Source organism: Canis aureus, chromosome 2 (genome assembly GCF_053574225.1).
Source record: "Canis aureus isolate CA01 chromosome 2, VMU_Caureus_v.1.0, whole genome shotgun sequence".
Classification (NCBI taxonomy): Eukaryota; Metazoa; Chordata; class Mammalia; order Carnivora; family Canidae; genus Canis; species Canis aureus.
In genome coordinates, this window is record NC_135612.1 from 67494439 (window position 1) to 67514347 (window position 19909).

Sequence of the window (19909 nt, forward strand, 5' to 3'; positions counted from 1 at the left end):
TAAAGGGTTGTTACGCATTCTTGGAAAATTGACCCCTTTATCATTATGCCGGGTTTTATACTTAATACCTTTCCTTATTCCGAAGTCTGTTTTGTCTGAAATAAATATGAATAGAATATTCCAGTTTTGTTATCAGTAGTGCTAGCATGGTATTTCCCGATCCCTTTACTTTTAATTGTGTCTTTATATTTAAAGTGAATTTCCTTTGGGCAGTGTATAGTTGAATCTTGAATCTTGTTTTTTCGTATCCTCTGGCATCCTGGCCTTTAATTGGTATATTTAGACCATTCACATTTAAAGTGATTATTGATACAGGTTGGTTAATTTCTGTCATACTTGTTTTCTATTTCTTGTGCTAGTCTTTTAAAGTTTTCATTGTTTTATTTGAGCATTTTAACTCTTAGCCTATTAGTTAAACACTTTTTTTTTTTTTTAAGCAATTGCCTTGGAGTTTCCAAATATATATATTTTTAACTAGGTTAAGTCCACCTTCACATGGCACTGTATTGCTTTGCCTGTATAGTTCAGATACTTGATAAAAGCATATTCTTAATCCATCCCCCATCCTTTATGACATGGCTGTCATTCATTTCACTCACCCATATGCTGTAATTATTCAATACATTGTTATTACTATGGCTTTAAAAAGTTGTATTTAAAAAAAGTTGTATTTTATATAATCTAAGAATAAAAAAATGCTTTTATTTTACCTTTACTTACTCCTTTTCTGGTACTCTTCCATTCTTTATATAGAAATCAGTTTCTGACCCATATCATTTGTCTCTCCCTGAGGGCCTCTTTTAATGTTTGTTCAGGGTAGGTTTGCTAGCTATGAAGTCCCTCAGGTTTTGTTTATTTTGAGAAAGTCTATGTCTCTCTCACTTATGAAGCATAATTTTACATATACAATTCTAGATTGGTCCTTTCCTTTTTCAACATTTTAAATATTTCGCTCCTTTCTTTTCTTATATAGTTTCTCTGTTCTGTAATTCTTATCCATGTTCCTCTAGAGATAACGTAGTAGTTCCTCTCATCAACCCTTCTCTCACCCCAGGCATCTTTTAAGATTTTTCTCTTAGTTTATTTGTTTTTTTTTTTTTAAGCTTTTTATTTATTTATTCATGAGAGACACAGAGAGAGGGAGAGAAGCAGAGATACAGGCAGAAGGAGAAGCAGGCAAGGAGTCCAATATGGGATTCGATCCTGGGACTCCAGGATCACGCCCTGGGCCGAAGGCAGGCACTAAAGGAGTCCGATATGGGATTCGATCCTGGGACTCCAGGATCACGCCCTGGGCCGAAGGCAGGCACTAAACTGCTGAGCCACCAAGGGATCCCAGTTTATTTGTTTTAAGAGAGAGCGAGAACATGTGTGAGTGAGAGGCTGTGGGGGAGGGTTGGCAAGCAGAGGGAGAGGAAGAGAGAATCTTAAGCAGGCTCCATGCCGATCTCATGACCCTGAGATCATGATCTGAACCAAAATCAAGAGTTAGACACCTAACCGACTGAGCGACCAAGGTGCCCCTCATAGTGTTTTGTGTTAGTTTGAATATATGGTGTGCCTACATGTAATTTTTTTGGCATTTGTCCTATTTGTTGTCTTCTGAGATTTCTAGATCTGTGGTTTAGTGTCTTTAATTGATTTATGGAAATTTCTTGGCTATTGTTACTTCAAATATTTAAGTTCCATTCTCTTTTCTCCTTCTGGTAGTACAGTTACATGTATGATATACCATTCAGAATTGTCACATAGTTTTTTTGATGTTCTGTTTTATTCATTCTTTTTCTCTTTGCATTTCAGTTTTGGAAATTTCTGTTACCTTAAAGCTTACAAATTCTTTCCTAGGCTGTGTCTAGTCTACTGATGAGCCCATCAGTGGCATTCTTCATTTCTGTTGTAGTAGTTTTGATATCTAGCATTTCCTTTTTATTATTCTTAGTGTGTCCATCTCTTTGTGTACATTATCCATCAGTTCTTGTATTTTGTCTACCTTTTCCATTGGAACTTTTTAAGTCATTAAATTTTTATTTCCTTCTGCTGCCAATCACTGTAGTTCCTCTAAAGTCAGAATCATAATCTTCAAACTAGCCCTGAGGACAAATGTATATTTGAAAGACATTTCTTCTTTCCTACTTGACCAGTCCTGGATAGAAGCAGCTAAATCTTGTATCTCTTCAGGAAAACATAGCACTATTACATCCTATGGAGAACTCTAATATTTGGTCACAGAGTTAAGAGCCCTTGGTTTTAGTTCCACAAAGCCCTCTTTGAAATGACCTAGCCATTGGAACCTTTTTAAAAATATTTATCATAGTTGTTTTATAGTTCTGATCTGATCATTCCAAAAATCCATATCATATTTGAGTCTGGTTCTAATGCTTTTTCCTTCAAACTGCCTTTTAGTGTGTCTTCTAATTTTTTCTTGAAAGTGAGATATGATGTATAGAGTAATAAGAACTCAGGTAAATAGGCCTTTAGTGTGAGGTTTTATGTTAATTGGCCAGGAGTTGGTCTGTCTGAATGTTTGCTGAGGCTCTAGGTGCCAGAGACATCCAGTTCCTCTAATATCTTTGTTTTTTTCTCCCCTTTCTCAAAGAACGCTTCCTTTGAAGTTTGTGTTTTGCAGCTCTTTCAAGTGTAATATACTACTATTACACTGGATCCCAGTTGGTGTTATGGTAAAGTATGGAGGCAGGGAAGCTTTCTATACTCTTATGATTAAGTCACAGTGTTATAGTGGACCTGTGTTCCTTGGCTGTGACTGTCACAGGTATTCATTAGTTCTTCCCACTTGGGTGAGACCGGATGGCTAGAAGGGCCTGGAGATGGGAACCAGTTCTCTCCCTGTGTGAAATAGGACACCGACTAAGCATTTTTCCTGGACAGTATGCCTTTTTTAATGGATAGTACTCTGGGTGTATTTTAAAATGGTTCATTTCTCCCTTGCCATGCCAGAGCCATGTGAGCAATCTTTCTTGATGCTTTACCAGGAGGATCTGATGGGATTTCTGCAGGTAAAATCCATGAGTTTATCCCCGTAACAGTGTTGCCTTGCAGTTTTTCATTCTCAAAGTGGATCACACGCAGCCTCCAGCAGTTTATCAAAATTGTTATTTAAATGTTGCCACCCTTTACTGGCCATAGTGGCTTCTGCTTCAGGTAAGTTCATTTTGGCTCTGACTCTTTGGATTCACCCAACTCCCAGATTTCAGAGTGGTGATTTATTCTGCAAACTCAGCTCTCTGCTTTGTTCAAGAAAAGTCATTGATTTTTAGTTTGTCTAGGTTTTTTCTTACTGTAAGGACAGACGTGACGACTTCCAGGCTTTTTACAGGTCAGAGTTGAAACTGAAAATTCTAGAACTTTTTTTGAATTTATTGCCTTTTTGGTTTTCTCATTTTCCCTTTTCAGATTTTGACCTCATTGGTGTAGGTCAGAACCGATGAAAGATTGTCATGTTAGGAGCAAAGATGGAATCACGTTTTTTTTTACGTTAAGGTGTTATTGAGACTGGAGTATGTGAACAGATGTTTGGGTTGGTGGATAGTTAGATTAATGAGAGGCATTTATTCTTCTCCCTTTCTTATGAGTTCTGGAAGATTCATAAGTATTGCTCTCTGAAAAATATAGGACACATTGATCTAGATCAGGAATTGGCAAACTTTTCCTTAGAGAACCAGATAAAAAATATTTTAGGTTTCACAAGCCATACTGTCTCTGTTGTAGCTACTCAGTTCTGCAGTTAGTTGTAGTATAAAAGCAGCCATTGATGATACTTAAACAAATAAGTATGACTATATTTCAATGCAAGTTTATTTATAAATATGGTCTTTGAGCCAAATTTGACCTGGGGCCATAGTTTATTAACTCCTGTAGTATTTAATTAAAAATATTTTATTTATTAGAGGGAGAGAGAGAGCCTGCTCTAGTGGTGGGGGAGGGGCAGAGGAAGAGAGTGAAGAAGAAGTGGAATCCCTGCTGAGCAGGGGAGTATGATGTGGGGCTCCATCCCAGGACCCTGGGACAGTGACCTGAGTCAAAGGCAGACACTTCATGGACTGAGCCACCCAGGTGCCCTGATTTTTTTTTTTTTTTTTTAAGTAGGCTCCATGCTGGGCATGGAATCCAATGTGGGACTTGAACTCATGACCCTGAGATGCAGACCTGAGCTGAGGTCAAGAGTCAGAGGCTTAATCAACAGAGCCACCTGGGTGCCCCAGTAGTATGTAATTTTTATTCTGTAGTTCTGCTCTAGTACTGATAACAAACGGATGGTGACCACATTTTATTTGCATATTCTATCATATTCACATATTGACCCATGCTGAGGTGAAGATTTTCATATATTGATTTAGAAGAGTTACAAAAATCTTAAGGTTTATTATTATTTTTTATTTTTTATTTTTTTAAAGCTTTTATTTATTTATTCATGAGAGACATACAGAGAGAGGCAGAGGCACTGACAGAGGGAAAAGCAGGCTCCATGCGGGGAGCCCGATATGGGACTCAGTCCTAGGACTAGGATCACGACTTGAGCCAAAGGCAGACGTTCAACCACTGAGCCATAGTGGCGTCCCAGTCTTAAGGTTTAAGAGGTATCCTAGGTCAATGGCTCAACCTATGAGTGTAAAAACTATCTCAAAGTTGCCTTGAAAATGTGATTCTTACTCGAATAATAAGAAATTCCCAGCAATTATGTAGCATGTTTTTTTTTTAAATAAGTCTGTTTTGGGGTGCTTAAGTGGCTCAGTTGGTTAAGCATCTGCCTTTGGTTCAGGTCAGGATCCCAGGGTCTTGGGATTGAGTCCTGCATCAGGCTCCTTACTCATCAGAGAGTCTTCTACTCTCCTCCATTCACCTCTCCCCCCACTCAAGCTTTCTCTTGTTCTCTGTCTCTCAAATAAATAAATAAATAAAATATTTAAAAAAGAATAAGTATTTTTATACTTCACATAATCGTGTAGACATGGCAAGTATTATAAAGGTGAATGACAGAAGCATTCCCCAAGATCAGCAGGTGGTAGGGCCAAAACTGCAATCTAATAACAATCTGACTTTCAGGGCAAAGCTCTTTTAACACAATATATTGTATCATTCAAGTCAACTGGACATAGAGTCAGTAGGTTGAAGATTAGTTTTCTTCAAAAGCCAGTTCTGGGGCATTTTTCTTTTTTTTCTTTAAGATTTTATGTACGTATGGATGAGAGAGAGAGCGCACGTGTGTGCGCATGGATGCGTGTGTGTACAGGAGAGGCAGAGGGGGAGAAAGAGGAAGAGGGAAAGAATCCCAAGCAGATTCCATGGAACATGGAGCCCAACCCGGGGCTTGATCTTATGACCTGAACTGAAACCAGGAGTCAGATGCCCAGCTGACTGAGCTACCCAGGCACCCCTGTGGCATTATTCTTAATAAGAAAAGTGGACTTTTGCTGAGTATTTCAAATAATTCTATGTTGGGCATTATTTCAAAGCATTTGGGAAAATAGAGATAGGTGTCTGAGTTATCAAAATGAATCAGTCAAGTGATTTTGCATAAAAATTTTAGAATATTTAAACTGGAAGGGATCTTATAGACCATTTACTTTTAATGATCTAATTTTAGAGGCGAAACAACCTGAGGCCCAGGGAAGCTAAGTGACTTGGGAGCCAGGTGTAATTTAATAAAAGAGCATGGTATTAGAAAGTTATAAGAGTAATATGCTATAACTGACTTGAGAAAGTCAGTCGTTAAGTTTTTGGAAATTTTTGTGACCCAGTTGAATACATTCATGATTAAAAATTATATATAAACTCATAAAATATGCTAGAAACAAAGATACATACACAAATACATCATTTACTAATTTTATCATATATTTTTGTTATTTATGTTTTTGAAATTATTTATGTCTAGTGTATTTGTATGGTGCAGGTGTAATATGGTGGTGTCCTACCCAGCTCTCCTCAGTAAAGTGACCTCAGTAGCTTGAAAATGGCCCTAGTGGAGTATTTACACCATAAAAATAGGTAAATTCTACAAATCATACTCTGAAATTCCGTACCCCTACCACAACCCTAGCCAGTTGATTAATATTTACCGGCATATCACTGGTATGTGTGTTCTATACTTGTCTGTTTACGTACCTGGCCTTGCTGCAAGACAGTGTCTTGAGGTTTGTAATTTATGCCCCTAGGACCCAGCACAATGCTTGGCATATAGTTGGCAGACAAATGCTTATAGAATGAATGAGCGCGCTTTATATTCATTCAGCCCTTGATTCATATCTGGCTTCATCACTTGCCTAGCTGTGTGACCTTGGTTATTATAACGTCTGTTTATTAGTATAATGAGAATAAGAATACCACTGTTGCATGATTGCTGTAAGGCCTAATGAAAAGGTCTAAATATATGTCAAGGTACATAGTAGGTACAAAAATGTAGTTAAAATTTATGATTATAACCTAAGAAGAAGGAGACATAATGCTATTAGGGTCCAGACTTACACTATATGCAGAACTTTGATTAAGTGTTTGACCACAAACTGGATGAGAATCAAGAATGTGGCACTGTTATTTTTGTGTATGTACATACTTCTCCTTCCCACACAAAATAATGGGATATATTAAAAGGAATATGATATATAAGAGTCAGGAAGCAATCCCTCTGTTATATTTGGCTTTGTTCAGGCTCTTATTACAGTATCATGTCCAGTTTTACATTGCTCATTTTAAAGAGGATGTCAAAAAGCTGTATGTAGTGTGTCCTGGGAAGAACCCAACAACTATGATTAAAGGGATAGAAAATAGGTCCTTTGAGGCAAGTTTAAGGAATTGAGTTTGTTTATTCTGGAAAGGAGACGGTAAAGGAGTTACTTAACTATCTTCAAGTACATGAAGGGTTATTATAAAGAGGATACTCTCATGTTGTTCTCCAAATGCACAGAGGACCAAAAGAGGAAATCGACTTATTTCATTTAAAGAAAATTGTGTTAAACATTAAAATTGACTATCAAGGGATGTCATGGAATCTCCATTTTTGAAAATATTTAAAAAGAGCAGCAGCAGATGGTTATTTATTGAAAGGTTTGACCTCGTGAAAGTTACAGGCAGGATTGTAGACTGTGAAGCTTTTTTACCTCTATGATACAATTTTCTTGAATTTATTTTAACTTACCATGCATATGCCAAATACCTTACAAAGATTCTGTAACTCTTTTGTGACAGGGAATTCTCTTGGTATATGATATTACAAATTATCAAAGCTTTGAGAATTTGGAAGACTGGTATTCTGTGGTGAAGAAAGTGAACGAGGAGTCAGAAAGTCAGCCGCTGGTTGCGTTGGTGGGCAATAAAAGTAAGTTATTAATGCTTATTTATGGATGGTAGCTATCCTATCCATAGACTATCCTATAGTCTTTATTTTTACAAAAATGTTGATGTTTAGAAACATAAAAGATTCAGCTTTCCTGGAGTAAGTACATTGCTCGAGGAGACCATATTTAAAGATGTATACAATGTTTTCAGTAACAGTTTTGATGCTTGATCTGTTGTAACTGCTCTGCTGCTTTGGCCAGTTCTTGTTCAGGTAAGTTCTGTTCTGATGGTGTGTGTTTTGGCTTCCTGTGGTCTGAGGAAGCAGCATGGACTGTTAAGAACAGCAGCACAGCTGCAGATTTTATGATACTGCACTGCAGCTTCAGCTCTGCCCTAGAGATTTTGAGAGATAGATTTCATTAGCGATCCTCTGTTTCTAGGAAAGAAAGCAGTGGAATTTTGTGTGTGTTGTTCCTTACTCTCATTTCTCATAAAGTTCTCTTTCTAAATTTTTGGCGTTTGTTGTAAAATATGTTTTTAAGAGAGTATGTTGGGGAGGAGTAGTGATTGGTAAAAATGGTGGGTAAATAATTTTTGAGATCTGTCTCTTGGGCTATAATATACAGCATATGAAATTATAAGACTGCATTTAGTACAAGACTGTTAGTTGGTTCATAGTCCTGCAATGTAGTTACCTGGAAAAGGAGACGTTAGTAAGGGTTTTTAAATATATAAAATATTATGATACAACCTAATCTTCTACAACTATTTGAGGTCAGAAAAAGAGAAAATGAATTTAAATTATACCATGGAGGATTTAGGTCAGGAATAGTTTCCTGACTACAAGCATTGTTAAACCAATACCAAGTATACTACCAAGAGAATTATCTTCTCCAAAGGTCTTTAAAAGTATAGTGCATTTTTTTTTAGTCTGTAATTATTTAGGAAATAGTCCTTCCTGAAGGACTAAACCAAAATTTCTTCATTATGTGGTTTTGCACACTTAGATGAACATTTAATAAATCCAAGCCTTACTTTAAAACCATTATAAAACAGGTGTGGATACCATTTCTCTGAAGAGTTAAAAATATAAATTTTATAATACTTTTTTTTTAGAAAATAGTATTATATATCATGAAATGGATGACTTGGGTAAGAGATAGAGTTTTTTTTAAGCTTTAGTTGAATTTTGCTCTTCTGTTCATAAATGATTATAATTTAATGAATCAGATGCTTTTCAATTCATTGAAATTCCCCTTTAGAAATCATAAATTTTTAAAAAAATTTTTTTAATTGGAGTTCAGTTTGTCAACATCTAGCATAATACCCAGTGCTCAGAAATCATAAGTTTTGATGACCTTAGTTCTATTTCTGAGTGCAACTTTTCATTTTTAGGAGATTGCTTCTTAGTTGCCATGTTACTGAAGCACTGGCTTATGTTACGGTTAAATTTGTGCTTTATTGGCAGTTTCTCATCACCTTTTAGGAAATTATAGAGCAGGAAAAGGATGGGGGTTGAGAATTGTTTTCATTTCTTTCAAGACATAATCTGACTACCATCTAGAGTAATGGTATAGTGGCACATAATTATTTATATACATTATGTTATGTGTTTATGCTGTCCTGTGAGGCATCTGCCATTGGTCACTGTCAAAGAGAGGCTGTTAGACTAGATGGGCTATTGGACTGTGCTGTGATGTAATTCCTAAGATTTAAAAACAAACATTTATATAAGTTATATGAATTTATGCAAAAAAAATTATTATAGTGTTATGTTTGAGATTTAATAGCATAAAAAGTTGAGTTTTTTAGCTTTTGGTTTAGCTCTAGCCCTTTCCTTGTATTTATAATACTCTTTTTCAGAATGAGATCATAGAATAAATGTGCAGTTACATGTAATGTTACATTTGTAAAATGAAGAGATTCTAAGGTGAACATTTTCCTGGATATTATTTATTGCATACTCTGTCACTGGCCTGATTTCATATGGTCATGTAACAAAAGATCTTGGAAATCTGTGTTTCCAAGTTAATGTTATATCAGTGTAGTAGTATGTACTCATCTTCTGTTTTGGGGAACAAAATTATATTAGAAAGCAAAGATTTTACATATGGATTAAAGGCAAAGCAAAGGAAACATGATGGGAAGGCATCTGAAATTGGATTATTATGTTCCTTATTTACAGGGAGTCATCTACCTAACTGTGCTTTTAAAAACTCATCATTGTGTCCTGTTCTTTGCAACTTTCTAAGTTGCAAAATGTGTTGAAAAGAAATATGTATAGACTATGAAAATATTGGTGGCAGTAGCCAACTTTCATTTTATTCTATTTTTAAGAAGATTTTATTTATTTTAGAGAGCGAGAGCACCTGTATGTTTGAGTAGGCGGCAGGGAGTAGGGTGGGGGAGGCATAGCATGGAGGCTGGAGCAGAGAGAGAGGAAGAGAGAGAATCCCAAGCCAACTCCATGCTGAGTGAGGAGCCTCATGTGGGGCTTGATGAATCCCACAATCCATGAGATCATGACTTGAGCCGAAATCACCCGTCTGATGCTTTAATGACTGAGCCACCCAGGTACTCCAACAGTAGCCAATTTTTAGCCAAGGTTTAGCAGAAGTATAAGATAGAAAATTTCTATACAGGGAGAGAGAGGAAGAGAGACGGGGAAGGAGAGAGGGAGAGAGTGGGAGGGAGAGGAGAGGAAGTATGCATATATGTATGTATGTGTGAATTTGTTTTATAGGAAGAACTTATAATTAATGTTATAAAATCATTTGTTTTTTATTAAAATATAGTAAATTCACAGAAATTTGGGCTGAGGATTGAGAGTATTCTTAGGTTAAAATGAATTATGAGTTTATTTTTTATTAAAAATTGTGTTTTATTTTGTTTAAATATAAAGAGTAACTAGAATAGGTTAATGAAGTAGCCAGTAGAGGAAAAGATTTACTTTTACAAAATAGAGTTGGTAATGACTAAATTATTTCAGTGTATAATGCCTAAAACAAATTTTTTATTCTATATTCTATTTTGAAAGGCTCTAAGACACTTGTTAGTGTCTTTGTACTCTTTATGATTTTAAATGAAGTATTGAATTGTGGTTAAGATCATAGGGCTTTGAATGTCTGTATATTTTGCTTTTACAAGCCCAGTTTCTTCACTTAACAGCGGTGTGACAAACAGGTTACTTTGTATCTGTACACCTCAACTTCCTTGTCTGCAGATAAGGATAATAGCTGCTGTCTGGGAAAGTTGGTGTAAAGATTAAATGAGATATTACATGGAAAGCCCTTAGCATTAGCCTGTACACTGTAAGTGCTCAGAAGTATTATTATTATTATTATTATTATTATTATTATTATTATTACTTATAATAGCTTTTTAAAAACACTGGCTATAGCTTCAATTTGAATGATCACAAATTACAAATTAGAAGAACTGAAACATATTTTTAAAAAGTGGCCTAGAGGGAAAGGTTCCCAGAGAATTTCTTTGTCATCATCTTATTTTTATTTTTATTTTTTAGATTGATACTTCCCATACCATATGATGGGTAGAGTATTTTAATTCAGCAAACACTCTGGAGTGCCAACTATGTGTATTTGGTTAACTTGTTCATTTGCACAAAGGTTGGGGGTGCTTAAGAGAGTGCTTAAGGAGTGATAAGGGACCTGCTAACTTTAGTCTAATTTTATTATTTTACTTAGCTCCCTTTAAGTTTTCTAAAAATCTGACTGCCTGTCTTTTGTTCTGTTTGGTTGTTGGGATTAATAAATACAATTATGTCAAAGATCTTCATGGAAGGCCCTACTTTTCCCTAGCAAGGTAAGCATAAATTCCTGGTCAGTAACTTCTGAAATGGGAAAGAGGGTGCCATCTACTTATTCTGTGTACTTTACAGAAGTTCTGTTGAAGTTTGATGGTGTCTGAAGCCCAATGTGAAAGGAAACAACTGATAGCACCTGAAAAACATTTTATTACCATACAAGGCAATATCTGCAATTCACGGAGCCAGATTTACCAGGTCTGGTACCTGGTTTCCTGGCCTTGAAGGTCTTATTCTCTCACTTGATCAGAGCCTACACCATGGAGCCTCAGGGTTTTTCATTTTGTCTGCTTCTGGGCTTATAACAGGTAGACCTGGTCATGGCCTGACACACCACTATCACTTCTCATGTGAACTGCTACAGTAGCTTCCTAACTGTCCTTCCTCCTCCTGGGTTTGCTCCTCTACAATCTAGTTCCCAAATGGCAAATCATATTGTTATGCCTCTTCTAGTGCTTTCTCATCACTCTTAGAACGAATTCCAAACTCCTCATCCAAGTTTGCCAAGCACTGGGTGATCTGACCCCTGCCTGCCTCTCAGACCTCTTCTACTGTATATTCCCTCACCCACTAGATGCTAAGGCACACATTTCTTTTTTTTTTTCTGTACTTAAAACATTCTAAGTTATTTTGTACCATAGGATTTCTTCTGCTTGAAATACTTCTGGTCTTTGCTTGACTGGCTCCATTTTGTCTTTTGGATCTCATCTTAAATGTTATCCCCTCAGAATTCCCCTTCTTGGCCGCTCAGCCTAAACAGGCCCTGCAGTCCCTTTCTCTTTGGTTTCAGTTATCTGGGGAGCCTCAGTGCCATCTGATGTTCTTGTCTGTTTCTTGTCTATCTTCCCTACTTAATTCCAAGCTCAATGAAACCTAGGAAACTCATCACTGAAAACAGTGCCTGAATGAATGAATAAAAGCCTTTTCATGAAGCCTCCGTTGAAATTAGAAGTGTTTATGGCCGGGGATGTGTTATTAAGGGAAAATGGTTTTCTTAATGAGGAAAAATACATGGGTAGATACAGGGAATCTGTTAGATGGCTTTCGGGCCCAACTGGCCTACTGAATTCCACCGTGGTGAATAATGTCAGAGTATTTCTTAGCTAGTATATTGAAGTTATATTATGCAGGATCATGTTTGAGATAAACTGTCATAGATTTTATATCATGATTTTAGGTTAAATAAATATAAAAGAATTAGTAATTTTGCCTTTTCCTAATGTGACTTTTATGTAATGGTAGAAACGTACACGTTTTGGCTCTTTTTTGTTTAATTTTTGTGTTTAATTCCAAAAACCATCTGTGTTGAAGTAACAGTTTTAATTTTTCTATCAGTGTTTTAGGAAAGGCTCCCATTGAAATGAACATTCAGGAATATTAATTTTTTAAAGATTAATTTTAAATTTAATCCATGTTTTATAAGCAATGGCGTTTTGTCATTTTGTTATTTTCTATCTTTAAGCTGTTATGTTTTCCTACTATCTGATCCATCAGCTAGTTTCTCCCCTGACTAGCTAACATTCTCAGTTGGATAGATTGTAAACAGAAATTAACAGGGGTTGCATAGAAGCTGCCCTCTTCCTGATTTATAGCTTCTTAGTTAGTGGAGGGGTGGTGGTTATCAGTAACTTGTATTGGGGGTAGGAATTATCACGCTCTGGGATAGAGTGGATGGATGAATGATTTCTGCTCTTAAAGATATTAACCAGATCCTTTCCCAAATAAAGACTAATAACTCAGATTTTTAAACAATCTTCATGACAGATGAGGGCATAGAGGAGAGTGCATCAACACTAATTAACAATGTTGAGTGTATATTCTTCTTAACAGTGATTGATTGTTCTTGGAGTGCTATCTCTGCCCAGGAAGTGATGTTTTACACTGCGAAGTTCAAAGGTTACATTTTAATGTACTCTGTAGTTGTGTTCCCTGAACTCAATGGAAATGTATTAGTAAAACAAGTAAATTTCAGATTGAAAAATTTAACTGATGTCCTCAATAAAATTACCACAAAATTTGTAAAAGATTATTCTTAGTGACAGAGGAGTATAAGAAATGGTTATACATTCAGTTTGAAAAACTTCATGGGAATTTACACAAATGTGCTTCTTATCCTGTGACTCTTTTGAGTGTTCAAAAATTCTTATTTTATCTGGAGAGTAGAAAATATGAAGTAGGTAACATTTACTTTGGTTCCTATTTTGGAGGATTCATATCATCTTCTATAAAAGTTATCATCTACAATATTATAACAAAGTGAACGAATGACTCATTATCAGTTTGCTTAAGAGAGTTTATAATTTATATAAAGCATGAACAGAAACTCTTGAGAATTTGAAAAGTTCATTCTGTTTATACATTGTGAATTAAAACATTCTGCCTTCTTATCCATTTATTTTATTACTTTGGTTCTTTTTTTGTTCTGGGAATAGTATTCCCAAAGTATCAAATCCAAGTGTCTTTTTCAGATGGACTTATACTTTTGTTTCTATTGCTTCATTTTTTTTCTTTTTCCTCTCTTTTTTCAGATGGACTTTATATTTTTGTTTCTATTGCTTCATTTTTTTTCTTTTTCCTCACTTTGCATGTAAATTTGTTAACGGAGCTATGATTATTTACTTACTGGAAGATGCTAAGAGCATCTGATTCTGATACAGCATCAGTATTCTGTATAGCAAGAGAGTATTTTAATTTATACTCTTAAAGCTGTTCTTTTACATAATACTTCATACTCCTGCTCTACTTTCAGAACATTTTGTTAGTATTTCCAGTTCAATTGGTGGAGTAGTTTCCTCAAATTAAATGCATAAGATTGCATTCAGACTGGTATTAGGACTGATACTTATTGGGGAAGAAGATGTCAAATGAGTGCTTTTTCATAATACTCATCAAAATCATTTTTCACAGGTGTTGCAATAATGTTATTATGTCATTTCATAGTTACTTTTTTTTTTTTAGATAGCCTACTACAAACCATTTGACAGTATTATGATGTCCTTAGCCTGAGAAACATTACGGTTTCTGTGGTTTTGTCCTGATTGTATTGTGTAAGCATTTCTGTTGTAACAATCTGTTTATGAAATTTCTGTCCATCTTCTTCTTGTCATGATAGAGAAAGTTTATTAAATGCTAAAGAAAGGATCATCCACTTTACTTTTTGTTTTCTGTGGTGAGTCTCTGATTATAAAAGTTAGAAGAAATTGTTAAATATTAAATTTAATTTTAATTCATTAAATTACAATTATAAAAATGTATAGCTTTATAAAATTTATAAATTAAAAAAATTATAGCTGTAGACAGATTTCTTTGTGAAAAGGAGATTTAAAATTTTCATAATGTCGTTTAAGCCCCTTTAATAATTAATTTAATTTGCAATGATTGTGGAACAAAGCCAATACAGATTAAAGAAACACTTAGAGTGGGGATCAGAAAACTCTAGCTTTTGTCCTGGGGCTGGCATTTTTTCTGATTATGTCACCTTGGGCAATTTACTTACATCACATAGGATCATTCTCATGCATAAAATAAAGGATTGTACTTGGTAATCATAAGCACCTTCAGTTCCTAAAATATGATGACCCAAACATGTTTAGTAATAAATCTGCTTAATTGAAAAATTTACTGCATATAATTTTTAAAAGAGTTTAATTTTAACTTTATATGTCCTGTAAACCCTGTCATCTTATCTTTGCAGATGATTTCTTAGGCTCATTTTATTCAATTGTTAGATTAAGGATCTATTTTCTTTATACATGGATAGGTCCATATACCTAATAACAGTAATAATAATGACTCTGGCTAAGATTTATTGAGTTCTTATTAATTGCCAGGTACACCTTGGAAATATTGTCAACTTTGGAGTGTTTTGGGGACTCTGAAAATAGTGCTTCTTTTTAATTTAAAAATATTCTTGAGCTTAAATTTTACTTTTTTCTGTGACATTATTTTCTAAAATTTCACATGAATGTCTAATTTTTGCAGTATAAATAAATCAATTCGGCAGGTATTTCCTTTTTGTTTTCTACGTCTTCTCTCATTTATTCAATTTCATTTAACAAATAGTTACTAGCACATGCTTGTCTAAGTGTTAAGGATATAGTAATGAACAGACAAAAATTCTTGTCCTTATCTAGCCTGGTTCCAGTAGAGGAAGATAGTAAATAAACGAATAAGAAATATATAAAATGTTAAATGATGATAAGTTGTGTATAGATGAAGCAGGGAAGGGAGAAAAAGGAAGATTTGGAAGAGGGTGTTAAGATTTTAAATATAGTAGCAGGAAAGTTTGAGAAGATGACATTTGAGCAAAGAGGAAGAGAGCACCACATAGATACCTGGATGAAGAGTAATCCAAGTAGAAGGGAAGAGTTGGAGCAAAACCTTTGAGGTATTATTTTGGTATTTGTCCCTTCTCTGGAACTACAAGGAGGGGTGTGTGTGTGTGTGTGTGTGTGTATGTGTGTGTTTGTAGCTGTGTGTGTAAATATAGGGAACAGTCAGTGAAAGAATAGTGTAAGACATGAAGTTAGATATAAGGAAGAAAGGATCTAGGAAGAGGACAGATCAGTATAGCCATTCTAAGGCCTTCAACTTTTACTCTGTGTGAGATGGAAAGTCACTGAGGGATTTCGGTGGAGTGAAGCGATTTAACTTGAAAGGAGCACTACAGTTCTTGTTGTGAGAATTTACTGTAGTGGGTATGCGTGGAAGTAAGGTAAACAGATAAGAGGCTTTTGACATAATCCAGGTGAGAAATAATGGTGGTATGGACTAGGGTGACAGCAGTACAAGTAGTGAATAGGAATTGGCTTCTGGATACATTTTGAAGGCAGGCATCATGGATTTTCTCATAGACTGTTCCACTGAACTTCTTCTTAAAGGGGAATTTTAAGAGGCCCCCTTAAAATTTCTTGCAGAGCTGGTTTGGAGGTCACATATTCTTTTAGTTGCTGCCTGTCTTGGAAGCTCTTTATCTCTCCTTCCATTTTGAATGAGAGCCTTGCTGGATAAAGTATTCTTGGTTGCATGTTCTTCTCATTGAGGACCCTGAATATATCCTGCCAGCCCTTTCTGGCCTGCCAGGTCTCTGTGGAGAGGTCTGCTGTTACCCTAATACTCCTCCCCATAAAAGTCAGGGATTTCTTGTCTCTTGCTGCTTTAAGGATCTTCTCTTTATCTTTGGAATTTGCAAGCTTCACAATTAAATGTCGAGGTGTTGAACGGTTTTTATTGATTTTAGGGGGGGATCTCTCTATTTCCTGGATCTGAATGCCTGTTTCCCTTCCCAGATTAGGAAAGTTTTCAGCTAGAATTTGTTCAAATACATATTCTGGCCCTCTGTCCCTTTCGGCGCCCTCGGGAACCCCAATTAAACGTAGGTTTTTCTTCCTCAGGCTGTCGTTTATTTCCCTTAATCTATCTTCATGGTCTTTTAATTGTTTGTCTCTTTTTTCCTCAGTTTCCCTCTTTGCTATCAACTTGTCTTCTAGGTCACTCACTCGTTCTTCCACCTCGTTAACCCTCGTCGTTAGGACTTCTAGTTTGGATTGCATCTCATTCAATTGATTTTTAATTTCTGCCTGATTAGCTCTAAATTCTGCAGTCATGAAGTCTCATAGATTGTGGAGTTAGAGGAGAGAAGACACCAGATAATGCCAAGATTTTTGGCCTAGGCATCTGGAAGGCTAATGATCAATCTACCGACTTGAGAAAGAGTCCAGGAAGAACCAGTTTTGGGTGAGGGTCACAAGTTTGCTTTTGGACATGCTATAAGTTTGAGGTACTTACGTTAGTTATCTCTGTGGAGATATTTAATAGGTAGTTGGATATATGAATCTGGAGTTCAGGAGCAAGAGGAAGTCTAGAGATAAAAGTGTGGGAGTCCACAACATATTGATGGTATTTAAATCCTTGAGACTGGATGAACATTAGATAGGAGTGAGTATAAAATGAGAAGCCCAAAGATTAATCCTTGGGTTACAGCCATGTTTTAAAAGTTTTGTGAAATAAAGATCAACAAAGGAATTAGAATGTGGCCAGTGGAGATTGGAGGAAAATCCTGAGAGTGTAGTATCCTGGAAGCTATATTTAAAGATGTTTTAAGAAGGGGATGAGCGACAGACGAGGACCTAGAATGGTTATTAGATTAAGTATGTAGAGGTGATGGGTGGTGACCTTGGCAAACAGGTTCATTGGAGTGGTGGGGGTGAAAGCTGAGGAGAGTAAGTTAAAGAGAGAAGTCAGTGAATTGTTGACAGTTAATAGATGTGATGTGTATATGTAATGCCACTCTACAAGGGAGCTGGTAAATGGGGCAGCAGCTGGAAGGAATGTGGGTCAGAACTCTGTGGTGTTGTTTTTTAAGGATGGAATATATTATGGCATGTTTTATGTTCACAGGAAGAGAAAGACATAGGGTATGTGAACAAACACCTGATCATATAAAAATGCTTATCTTTTTGTTTTTGAACTTGTTCTGTTTTTAGATATAATTTTGAAGGAGTCATCTCCATTCCTTAATCTTCGGTCTATTGCATTGATCTGATTTAGTGAAAAAGTAGAACCTGAGGAATCCACGAAGACTTTCCTAAATCTTAAACCCTTCAGAGAAACCAATAAATAGAAGGACTAGGACAGGATACTAGGTGGTTTCTCATGTGATTTTAATAATTATTAGCTATTTAAAGATCCCCCCCTGCCCCACAGTTAATTCAGGTGTTCTGTAGTTGAAACTCCATGAAGGCAGAGACTGCCTTGTTCATGGCTGCTGCTTTAATGTTGTTTTTTTTTTTTTTTTTAATTATTTATGGTAGTCACAGAGAGCGAGAGAGAGAGAGAGGCAGAGAGAGAAGCAGGCTCCATGCACCGAGAGCCCGACGTGGGATTCGATCCCGGGTCTCCAGGATCGCGCCCTGGGCCAAAGGCAGGCGCTAAACCGCTGCGCCACCCAGGGATCCCCTGCTGCTTTAGTATGTAGCTTAGTCCATGCACACAGGAAGTGGTCAATAGGTACTTGTTATGAATGACTAGTATTAATTCTCTATCTCAGTGAAAAATGGAATTACAGACCTCTTGAGATGATAAAGTGAAAATAATACTGTTCTAGGTTCTGTACAGCTCTGACCCTGGGTGTTTTTCATTTGGAAGAAGAGTTTAATAATGACAGACTCACTTTTTGCTTATGAGTCACTCTACCTCATCAGACCATGTAAGACATCTGCTACATTACACACATATTTCTTTTGAAAACTGAACTCCTAACTCTAATGAATCTCTTAATTTCCATAAAAATTTTATTTTTAAAATGATGAGAAATTGTATTTTCCTTTATAGATATTTATATTAAGGGCACAGACTTCTAAGTAAGACAACTTAAGTTCAAGTATGGGCTCATTTATGTATTGTTAACCATGGTAAGGTACTTAATGCTCTTCGTTGCTCAATTTTCTCATCTGTAAAGTGAGAGTAACAATAGCACCTACATTATAGGGAGGTTGTTGTAAGATATATATATATATATGATATATATAAGATATATATAAGATATATACACACACATATATATACACACACATATATATAAGATAAGATATATATATATACACATATATATACACACATATATATGTAGCCCCTAGAATCAATGCATGTATGTAATAGGTGCTATATGTGTTGTTACTATTGCCACTCCTGCTGCCATCTATTGAACAGACTTTTGGATGAAGTGTATTGGGGAAGAAGATGAGGTTATGTCTAAGACAACTCCTTGAGTTGGTCCTTCAGATAAGAACCATCATGGTGAGAGAATAGACACTTGCGTTAGGGGTCAGAATACATGATGGATGAAATTCTTCACTTGTTTTAAATGGAATGAATTTGTTTAATATAATAAAGTTTGCTACTTATCTGTATGGAGGTTGCTAAAAAGGATTTTCTTAACTCAGATTTTAAGCCAAATAACCATTTAACACTAGTACATGTTAAATGGGGTATTTTTCTGTATTTGTAGGTTTCACTATAATAAGGAAACTAAGGATAATGTGCTTTGAGAATATTTTGAAAAACAATCAGTTGACTCATTTTATTTCTTGGTCAATTGCTGTTTAAATGATGATTTTGAAAGGTTATACTTGCACTGTTGGTATTGTGTAGTGTATGGACCAATATTGTCCGTAATAAAGATTTAATATATATATATGAAAAATTCTCTTCTAGTCATGGGTAATGGGAGGAGGTATTGCTAAGTTGTGTGTGTGTGTGTGTGTGTATGTATACATATGGATTTAAAAGTCAAAAACATTAAGTAAGACCACTTAAGTTCAGGTATGGACTCATTTATTTATTGTTAACCATGGTAAGGAACTTACCCTCTTCATTGCTCAATTTTCTCATCTGTAAAGTGAGAGTAATAATAGCACCTACATTATAGGGAAGTTGTTGTAAGAGATTATATATATATATATATATATATATATATATATATATATAAAGCCCCTAGAATCACTGCATGTATGTAACAGGTGCTATATGTGTTCATTGTTATTATTGTGTCTCCTGCTGTCTCCTCAGATTCTCTTCTAGTCATGGGTAATGGGAGGAGGTATTGCTAAGTGTGTATAAATATATATACATATATACATTTAATTTAAGGATTTAAAAGTCAAAAACATTATTAATTGTGTGAAATGTCCTTGAAAATACATAAATAATGATGAAAGTTTCAGTTATAATTAATGTTTGGAAGTTAGCCTTCATTTAACTTATATTTTAGAAATATATTTTTCTGAAAAA

At 35.5% G+C, this 19909-nt stretch overlaps 1 protein-coding gene and 1 non-coding gene across 7 annotated transcripts in view; one reads left to right on the forward strand and one right to left on the reverse strand.

The window, feature by feature from the left end:
• Positions 1–19909, forward strand: part of RAB28 (RAB28, member RAS oncogene family) — a 137981-nt gene that overhangs the window by 15981 nt on the left and 102091 nt on the right. For all 6 annotated transcript variants that reach the window (XR_013368111.1, XR_013368110.1, XM_077878045.1 and 3 more), the window contains exon 4: positions 7204–7333. Coding sequence is in view for 4 of the 6 variants with exons in the window: in XM_077878045.1 (XP_077734171.1) it covers positions 7204–7333 (130 nt within the window). In the remaining 2 variants the exon portion in view is untranslated. The remainder of the gene's footprint in view (positions 1–7203; positions 7334–19909) is intronic.
• On the reverse strand, positions 2163–2279 carry LOC144304059 (small nucleolar RNA SNORA25). The gene has a single exon (XR_013371048.1). It is a non-coding gene; the product is annotated as a small nucleolar RNA SNORA25 (small nucleolar RNA).